At 40.9% G+C, this 9550-nt stretch overlaps 2 protein-coding genes across 2 annotated transcripts; one reads left to right on the top strand and one right to left on the bottom strand.

Moving 5' to 3' along the window:
- Nucleotides 1-123: 123 nt before the first annotated feature.
- On the bottom strand, nt 124-2322 carry rhno1 (RAD9-HUS1-RAD1 interacting nuclear orphan 1). The gene is made up of 3 exons (XM_022749640.1): nt 2237-2322; nt 1888-2075; nt 124-1664 (listed from the first exon to the last, which is right to left on the bottom strand). The coding sequence occupies exons 2-3, from the start codon at nt 2050-2052 to the stop codon at nt 927-929; spliced, it is 903 nt and encodes a 300-aa protein (XP_022605361.1). The 5' UTR covers nt 2053-2075; nt 2237-2322; the 3' UTR covers nt 124-926.
- Nucleotides 2323-2519: 197 nt separating this feature from the next.
- Nucleotides 2520-7969, top strand: foxm1 (forkhead box M1). Its single transcript, XM_022749289.1, has 9 exons — nt 2520-2648; nt 3743-4236; nt 4341-4492; nt 5039-5230; nt 5387-5515; nt 5717-5776; nt 6255-6303; nt 6454-6626; nt 6844-7969. Exons 2-9 carry the CDS (start codon nt 3744-3746, stop codon nt 7669-7671), a joined length of 2076 nt encoding a protein of 691 aa, XP_022605010.1. The 5' UTR covers nt 2520-2648; nt 3743; the 3' UTR covers nt 7672-7969.
- The last annotated feature ends 1581 nt before the right edge of the window (nt 7970-9550 follow it).

Raw genomic sequence — 9550 nt, 5'->3', positions numbered from 1 at the left:
GACCCCATCAAGACATAACGTAAGGTTTGTATTGTACTATACAATGACATCTGTAAAATGAAAATATGTTGTCATTTTTGAAGGCATGAAACATTTTTTGCTGGAATATTTTATTAAGCAGTGTATATTGTTATTGTGTTTAGTTTTTACTTACTAGAAATAATGGCTGCCTCCTGATTATTTAGTTTTCTCTTTGCACGTATATATTTATTCAACATCTCTTTTGCAAAATACAAGATATGTCTAAGTAACACAGTATTGCTCACAATCACCAAAAACAGTGTTCAAATGATCCTTCTGCAGCACCCTTGGTTTTTATTAAACAAGCATAATATTTCATGTCAGTGATAAAATTATATATAGAGTTAGCTTGATTTTGGGAATGTGATATCATTTACAGCCCAGGAAGACAAATGCTTTCCCCATATATCATTACTTAATTTCAGAGGCATAAAAATAGCAAGGAATAGGCTTGTATTGCTAGATAGGCCAGGTTTGGATTTGAATAAAAGGATTGCATCTGATTTCCAACATATTCTGTAAGAGCACAGTATAACTGTTATCCATCTAAACATATTCTCACTTATGAAAAAAAGGCTTGCCTCTTGGACATTGCTGCAATCAAACAGCAATTTTGATTTATTTAGTATTTGATTTGATCCAAACTACCAGGGCTGTGCAGATAAAGTGAGTGAGTCATTTCATTACATCCTTGACTTATCATTAGGAGGTTCATTCAAACTAAAAATAAATAAACAGCTACTGAACTGAAATGTGATGAATCATTTTAGAATGCCGAAGCTCCATGCAATTAAAAAAAAAATAGTTCATATGAAGAATTCTGATTACAGAAATGATCTAATACTTAATAAGTGTTTCTTCTGTCTGCATCGTTTGTCTAATCAACTTTTCACCAAACCTCAACATCAACTCTGAATTAACACATCTGAATCAGAGAGATGGCCCCTGTCTTTTAACAGCAACATCAGTCCCATTCTCCTCCTCCATGTCACCTTCAACCCATAATCCCTCTCTGGTGTGTCAGCCACTAAAATGTCAGGTGGCTGATTACATGGTGGTGTACATGGCTCAGCGAGTAGCAGGTGCATAATGGGGGAGGGGACACAACTACTCCCTTCTTGTATAACTTTTGGAGTGTCCACATCAGGTGGTGGGCCAACACTGCTGAACTCAGAGGGCCTGAATTCACTGGAGGCAGGTGTTGAAGCACTGTCTGCTGGAAGTCTGCATCTCTTCCCCTGAAGAGAGCAAGTTTTAGGTTGATCCAAACATCTGCTGGAGGATGTAGCACCATCAGAAAATCTCTCCACACTCCTTCTTCTGATTGAGGTTGACTGTCTCTTTGGTGTGTCTAAGTACTGTGCACTTGAAACTGTCTTTTTGATTTGGCATGATCCCCGTGGTTGATTTCCTGCATGAGACACAACAGTAGACTCTGCAGCCTTCTTTGTGCGTTTACCCTTTGGTTGATGAGACTGGTCTCTTGACCTTGTCTGAAACGATAATGAGGGGAATTTGCACACACTGTTTTTCCTGGACAGCTGACTGCAACCGTCAAGGATGCTTGTGGCAGACTGGCATTTTCTCCTCCCTCGTCTCAATGGAGGTGCAGCTACAACTGAACTGTCAAATTGTGGGCTTACCTGAAAAGATTAAAAGTAGAGCAAATAAACAGTGGAATAAAATTTGAGTCATAAGAATTATTATGTTTAATTATGCATTAATTGTACAGTAAGTTTGGGTAAATCAGCAAACCCTTTCAGCTAGAACTGATTCAGTGACATGTTAAAGGTCTCTTCAGCAATTAATGACATTGATTTAAACCACAGAGCTATGCCCCATCTTCAAAATGAATGAACAACTTACCCAGGAACAGAGAGCTGGGCTGTTGTGTGCTTGTGTCTCTGTGAAAAATTCTTTGGGGTTGAGTGCTGCTCTGACTTCGGGCACATTTTGGAGTCTGGCTCCACACAAAGGCCGCTCCACAAATAGCAGGGGAGACTTCTCTATCTTTGTGGCTTTACGGGGCATTAATATAAATCATTACCAAACACCTAGGGGAATAAAAACACCATTAAATCTGTAAAAAATGTCTCATTAAAATTATCGATTTTTTCTGTTCCCAGACCGACACTATTGTTTTCGTCCATAACCAGATGTATACCTTTGAGCGTTACGTTTTCATTCATAGCAACTAGCCCGGTATTATACTTACCTTGATGTGGATCTTTGCATAAGACATGGTCATCGTTACATGCTATTAATATATGAATATGTAAAAAGTTTGTTATTCCATTGTCGTTATCTACTCTGAATTTTCTGTCTTCCGGCTTATTTCCCGGTTTCCACCATTGTCGTCTCTGATTGGTTCCATCGTATTCTCTTTGTCTAGCTGCTATTGGTGCAATTTCATACCTCGTGATCGAATTGACGGGGGCAGTCCCCACAGCGCCAAAATTCAAAAACGTTACTGAATCGACCAGACGGCATGTAAATAACACTAAATGAAAGTAATATTACAGATATCATGCATCCTTTGATTGAACGTCGAATATGAATAGACTCTTTTAAGTACCAGTAGTAGACCAGCCAAGCGGGATTGCCTGAAACATCGCAGTAATGTGAAGGTTTGGCTTTATCTTGATTTGCTGTTTGTCACAATAGCTTTGATGACTAGCCACCTAGCTAACCTAGCTTAGCTTCCAACCACAGTTAGCTAGGAGAAAGTTGTAATGTTAGCGAATTTGCGCTCGCTTATTGCAATAGCGAATCGGTGTTTTCTTCCGGTTTAACGAGAAAAAACAAACGTCTACTGTAGTTTTCCTCCAAATACTTGTAAAACTTTTAGTAGCACGATGCGTGTCATTCTTAGGCGTCAAAGAAATTCCACACTGAACTCCATTTAGGCCATATGATATTGTAAAGTTTTCATTACGTTTTCTTTAATTGAAATCGGAATTTAAACCATTTGAAATGTCTTTATGAACTATTACAAACACGTCTTTAATTCGGCATACCTAACACAAACAATGCAGCGCTTGTTCTAATAGAATTTTATCTCCATTAATCGCACCACCCCTAGTGTGCGGTAGAAAGCAGTATGAATCAGCTGTTCAATTTGAAATATTTTCCAGATAGAAGGCTGTCCAGGGGATAATCGAGGCAACGTTTCTTTATTAGCCAAATGATTTTTATTATATTTGAACAAGTCAGTTATAAATCCACATCAGCTCTGGATGTTTGCCAGAAAATTAGCGGTAAACGTTACAAAAAACACGTTGTCAACCGCAGACACCCAACGACTGTGGTTCTAGAAGGCGTAATCACCAACCGATGTCTGAAAATAGGCTGGCCGCAATCGCAGAGATAAAAAAAAAAAAAAATAGAAATAGAAACACGGAAAATGGAGAGCTGAACTTCATCCTGAGGTGAAGTGACTGACTCGTATTTGATATGAACTGATTTCTTCGTGTCAATCTAAATCGATTAGCGTAAACAGGAGCGGTTTGAATCCAGCCTTAAATTAACAGTTTGACTAGCTTAGCATCGACTTCATCCCTTCTGCCAGGTAAACGTTAATCTACCGGTAATTCCAGTTAGCGCAGTTTGTTCATATCGTACAAACGAGGCACTGATAAACGATAAATATTTCTGGCTTTGGAGCAATCTATGATTTTAAATGTCAACTTTTTGTATTTTCCATTGTGTTGTTTTTGTACAGAATGCCAGTAAAGACCCAGGTGCTTTTCAATGATCTGATGACAATGAGACGGAGCCCAAGGAGACCCCTGATCCTCAAAAGAAGGAAGTTGCCTTTTCAGCAAAATGATCCACCAGCAGCTGAATCGCAAAGCCAGTCTGGTGCATCAGGCTCCCAGGAACCTTCAAAACAAGCTGCAACCCAGTGCTTCCCTGATGGGATCCGCATTATGAATCACCCCTCTATGTCTGACACTCAGGTGGTTGTCATTCCCAAAACCGCAGACCTTCAAAGTGTCATCGGGGCCCTCACTGCCAAAGGCAAAGAGTGTGGTGTCCAGGGGCCAAACAAGTTCATCCTTCTTAGTGAGAATGGTAGCTGCGACAATGGATCCCATTGTCAGACTGCTGCTGAAGGGGATGACATTTCAACAAGGAGTACAGATGGACAACCAGTGAAGGCAGAAACTATCCATAACTCCCCTGATGCTAAACCTCTCACCGGAATTAAACCATGTATGGACATAAGATTTTTTTGTAATTGTTTAGTTGCACCAACTTGGTCAGCTATCTTAAATTCTTCCTTTGTTTAAGCAATAATGTTTTTTTGCTTTTCTCAGTAGTAAATAAGGACCTGGAATGTGGTCCTTTAGACGACAGCCTCACCAATATTCAATGGCTGGGCAGAATGAGCACATGTGCCTTCGAACCAGATCCTACCAAGCAGATGACCAACAAGGAGAACCAAAACTCAATCTCACAGACTTTCCAGGTCAGCTTCTCCTTCTTGTCATCTCACTGTGATTTACAATGACCTTCATAGTATTCAGATCGCAGGTTCATGAGGTTAGGCTTTAATATGAGGATAATTGTTTCCACACATTTAAGATTACCAATAGTAAAGAAAATAGTATCAGCTCAAATGTAAGAAAACTAACATCAGCAAGTTGAAAGTCTTTATGTGAAATACTTTGGTGTAAATTACTGAAATAACATGCAGTGCACTGCTGGGATTAGATGTGTAAAAATGGAAATTGGGAGAAAAATAAAGGAGAGAAATACAAAGCTAAAACATGAATGCATATGTTAAGATCTGTGAAATACTGTTTTAGTCTGAATAAGAAGACTGTTGTAATAGCTTTTGTTGAGTTCATCACCTTTTTGTCACGTTTATAAACGTGACAGAAAGATGAACTCAGTTGTAATCTCTTAGTTTAGATTTTGCCTAAACTGATCACACCAATCTAAAATGTTCTGCACCTCTACATGCACTGTATTTTATGCATCTGTCCTTTTTCCCCCCTCTGTTTTTGTACAGGCACAAAGTACACAAATCGATGGAGAAGCCGTTCAACAACCCATGTCAGAGAGGCCACCATACTCCTACATGGCCATGATCCAGTTTGCTATCAACAGTAGGAAGAATAGGAGGATGACACTGAAAGAGATTTACACGTGGATCGAGGACCACTTTCCCTACTTCAGAGAGGTGGCCAAACCAGGATGGAAGGTACTTTAAAACTGAAAAGTATAATGTATAACTCCTGGGCACATTCTGTGCAGCAGATAGATTAAACCCACTGAGTAACGATCCTTTGGAGTATCACTTACTGAAACATGCATTAAAAGTTGTTTTTTTTTTTTTTTAACTCATTTATTGTTGCAGAATTCGATCCGCCATAACCTCTCTCTACACGACATGTTCATTCGGGAGACGTCACTAGATGGTAAAGTTTCTTTCTGGACCATCCGGCCCGAGGCCAATCGATGCCTCACTCTTGATCAGGTGTACAAGGTGAGCACACCTTTCTCTCTTTTCACAAAAGCCCTAAAGTAAATAGTTTTTTTGTGTGTGTGTGCGTGTATAGTCATCCTTTGTGTTTCAAGGTAAACTTTGAACTTATTTTGGACTTACTTTTTCCAGTATTTATGTTTTGGTTTTTTGTTTTGGTTTTTGGTTTTTTTCCCCCGTCTCACTTCACATCCGTCTCCACAGCCCGGTTGCGACCCAATGACTGCTCCTGTCCCAGTGCCAATGCTTTTATTTCCCAACCAAGTAAGATTGATTTACCCTTCTCTCAGTTCTCTTCATGGTTGCAGACAGGCAGCAGAAAGCAAAGGAGGGACAGAAAAAAATCAGAAGATGTCAGTCGCCTCTTGGACCCAAAGAGTGCAGCTGCAGCTGGTGATCTGAGGTCTAGGGAAATGTTTTTGTTGCAGGAAGAGATGGCATGAGCAGCAGAGACGCTAACGTCACACTGACTGACTAGTCTGCTTTCAGACGACATTCCTTGTCCACCAAGGAACGTGTACACTGATAAATGTATCCGCCATTACTCTATAAAGTAGGGACAGACTTCTAATGTTGACTTTCCTTTGTTCTAACTTGCCATACCTTAAAACAATGCAAGAGAACAAGGCTTACCTTGTGCTGTTTTCACATGTTATTACTAAAATGTAGTCAGGAATGAGAGAGCACAGCAAAGGTCTTAAGGCAGTATACTTTATATTTATATTTACTTTATTTTTCACAGCAACAAAAGAGGATGCTTCCTGATGCAAGAAAGACACCGACCGGCTCTGGTGAGTTAACAGAGATGGAAGGACTTTGATAGAGTTAAATGGGGGAGAAAACAGCTTGAATCTGGCAAATGGTCAGAATTTTTTTTTTTGTTCAAAAATTCTTCATTAAGATGCCCTCCTCTGAGTTGTTGCTGTCCTTTCTGTGTTCAGAGAGAAGGATGAAACCGCTTCTCCCTCGAACCAACTCCTACTTGGTCCCTATCCAGCTCCCCGTCACCTCCTCCGTCTACCTGCCGTCCTCATCGGCCCCGTTTCCCCCCGCTTGCCCGCAGCAGAAACGGAACATTTCACGGGGAGCCAAGAGAGTGCGGATAGCCCCTAAGGTAAAGACTCTGTCATGCACTGCAGAACTACGGCCGAATTCCAACTGCACACTCTTGAAGTATTACATTTCATGAATACATTTTAGATATTTCATCATGTGTAGTCAAATTGGATCAGCTCTGCAGGAATAAAGTTGTTTAGGGTGGGGTAGATTTCTTATTAATGTGCAGGACACAGTCCCTGGTTGACTTAAGTGCATGCTTGAATTTCTGACAGGTGACACACAGTGATGCCCCAGCTGTGGTAGTGTATCCTCAGAGGAACAATGACCAGGAGATGAAGGTGGAGATGAAGGAGGAGCCGGTCTGTGTTCCGATTAAATGCGACACTCCTAAAGCCCTTCCAAAGAGACAAGCCAGCAGCTCCAGGCGTAAACAGCGCCTGGTTCACTCTCTGCATGAGGAGCCCGTCCTCCTCTGTCCTGATAATACTTTCTTTGACTCTGGCGTAGCCTCTGACGCCTCCACCTTCCACGACATGCAAGATAGTGAGCTGGAGGAGCACCGGCATGAGGAGCACAGCCCCGACCGGGAGTTCTCCTTCAAGACCCCCATAAAAAGTAGCAGCCACCTGGCCTCCTCCACCCCCAGCAAGGCCCCCCCTAACGTCTTACCCGAGCCCTGGAAAGTGACCCCTGTGGGAAAAGGGAGCCAAAACTTTCTGGACTTCAGCCCCATTCGCACACCGGGCGGTCCCGCTGTCACCCCCCGGCACGACTACACCACATTCAGCTTCAACAGCACTCCCTTTAAAGACTGGCCCCTCTTTAACTCCCCCAGAGAGCTGCTCACATCCGCTCCCTCCAGAGTGACCGGACCCACAGACTCTCCCATCGAACACCTCCGAAGCAGCTGCTCCAGAGAGCTGCTTCAGACGGGAAGCTCCACGCCGGCTAACCGCTCGATCACAGAGGGCCTTGTCCTGGATACCATGAATGACAGCCTGAGCAAGATACTAGTGGACATTAGCTTCTCTGGTCTGGACGATGAGGACCTAGGTATGGCTAACATCAGCTGGTCTGAGTTCATCCCACAGTTCAAGTAGCCTGAGGGCCAGAAATACATTTCCTTTTATTGACATGGCAGTGTCATATGTTTTCCAAAACACTATGGGTGGGAGCGCCCACACAGAAACGGCAAAGCAGGTGCAAATGTAGGAAAAATTACCAACTGGAAATTTGGATTTCAGATTTTGAGAAGGTCTATTGGGACTATAACAACTGGGTTAACAGGAACATTACATTGTTTCATAATGATAACTGGAGTTAATCAGCTTGGTCAGGGTGAGACGCCGAAGACACAAATACATGCAGATGACATAAGGCATCACCAAGAACATGAAGCATACATTTAGAACTATAGATATTTAGAACTATAGATATTTAGTTTTACCCAATTGGAAGTTGAGTTAATTGGCTTGAAGATTGATATTAAATTAACTTTTGCACATGGATTAAAGGTGGAATCCATAATGTTTTATAGTTTAGAATATTGTTCTTGCCATCTGGTGGAATGTAGTAGAGCACCCCCCCACCCCCCCAAAAGAATCAACCTTTTACCGTTGTAGTATTATTCATATTACCAGATTAAATTTGAAATTTACAAATTTCAGCTTTAGTGTAAAGGGCGAAACCTTCCATTCAGTTGCTGTAGTCATTCATTTGAACCTTTTTGAGTACGTGCCAAAATGCTTAGCTTCTTTTGTTTTAAGACCATTTGCTTTCTTTTGCATCTGCTTTGCTTTGTTCAGATGTTTCTGGCTGCTGTTGGAAATTAAATAAGATTTTTTTTATTTTTTTTTTTTATTTAAAGAATGACAGGGACACTTTAATTCTAATTACCAGGTCAAATTAGCAAAGCTGCTCACATGTCATTGGATGTTTCTCTCCGCCTCTGGCTTAGGTTTTTCATTGGTTGTTTCGCTCATTAACTTCCTCGGTGTCACTCTTTATTTCTGTCTGTAAAACCAGTTTTTCTTTAATCATCTATTCTGTCAAATCTGTCTGTCCCCTTGAAGGAATCGCTAGAGAAGAGAAATACTGTATGAGTGTATATGTATGTTGATTTGCACATCTTTAATATATAATTTAGCTTTTACATATGTAAATGGTAAGACATTATATTGGCCGATCAGCTGGTGAAGATGCTTCTGTGCCGTTTGGTTCAGTTCAGCTTCCTGGAGTCGACGTCTAGATTTTTAGATTGTGATGCAGGATTGTTAGCAATAAAAATAAATAAATAAATAAATGACAACGTAATACAAGTAGCACTAACAGAAATAGGATTGTTATGTTTATGATCAAACTTGTCATCGCTTGACTTTTAAGAGTCCTCACAGTATTTGTTCTTCAGTATGCCAGTATCAGCTTCAGGGCAGGGACATTTTTGCATGCCGTGGGTTTTACATCAACACATTTTACATCATCTTTGGGAACAAAATGCTTAATATTTAGTATCTATTCAACACAGATTGTATTTGTTTTCAATCACAATGCATACCGCCTTCGTTTTTTGTCATGAAGCGCAAACGGGAAAATAGGGGAAAGCAGTTTTAGCAGCACAATGGGATACACCAGAATGGGATACGTTCCCATTTTTGAAGATGCCACAAAATAATGTAAGTCTTCAGCTATATCAGCACGAGTGTGTGTATGTATATGTGAGAGTTTTAACATTGCAGTAACTTGATCTGTTTACATTTGGAGCTGATGTTAAGTAAGAGAAGAATGTTGTGGTTCCTGGCAGACGGCTCTCGCAGCATGTGCCTTGTTGGTGTTTCTATGACTGTACAATAAAACTGTTGGTGTTGGTGCCTCATACAGCATGAAGCGCTTTTATTGTCACACTTATGATCTGCCTGGATCAGCTCACATTTAATCAATGTAAATGGACAAGATGCAACCTCTACAACGTCACACAAGCTG

The sequence above is a fragment of the Seriola dumerili genome, unplaced genomic scaffold (genome assembly GCF_002260705.1).
Source record: "Seriola dumerili isolate Sdu_G_001 unplaced genomic scaffold, Sdu_1.0 BDQW01000138.1, whole genome shotgun sequence".
Classification (NCBI taxonomy): Eukaryota; Metazoa; Chordata; class Actinopteri; order Carangiformes; family Carangidae; genus Seriola; species Seriola dumerili.
The sequence above is the reverse complement of the archived record's forward strand: the minus strand, read 5'-3'. Positions and strand labels throughout refer to the sequence as shown.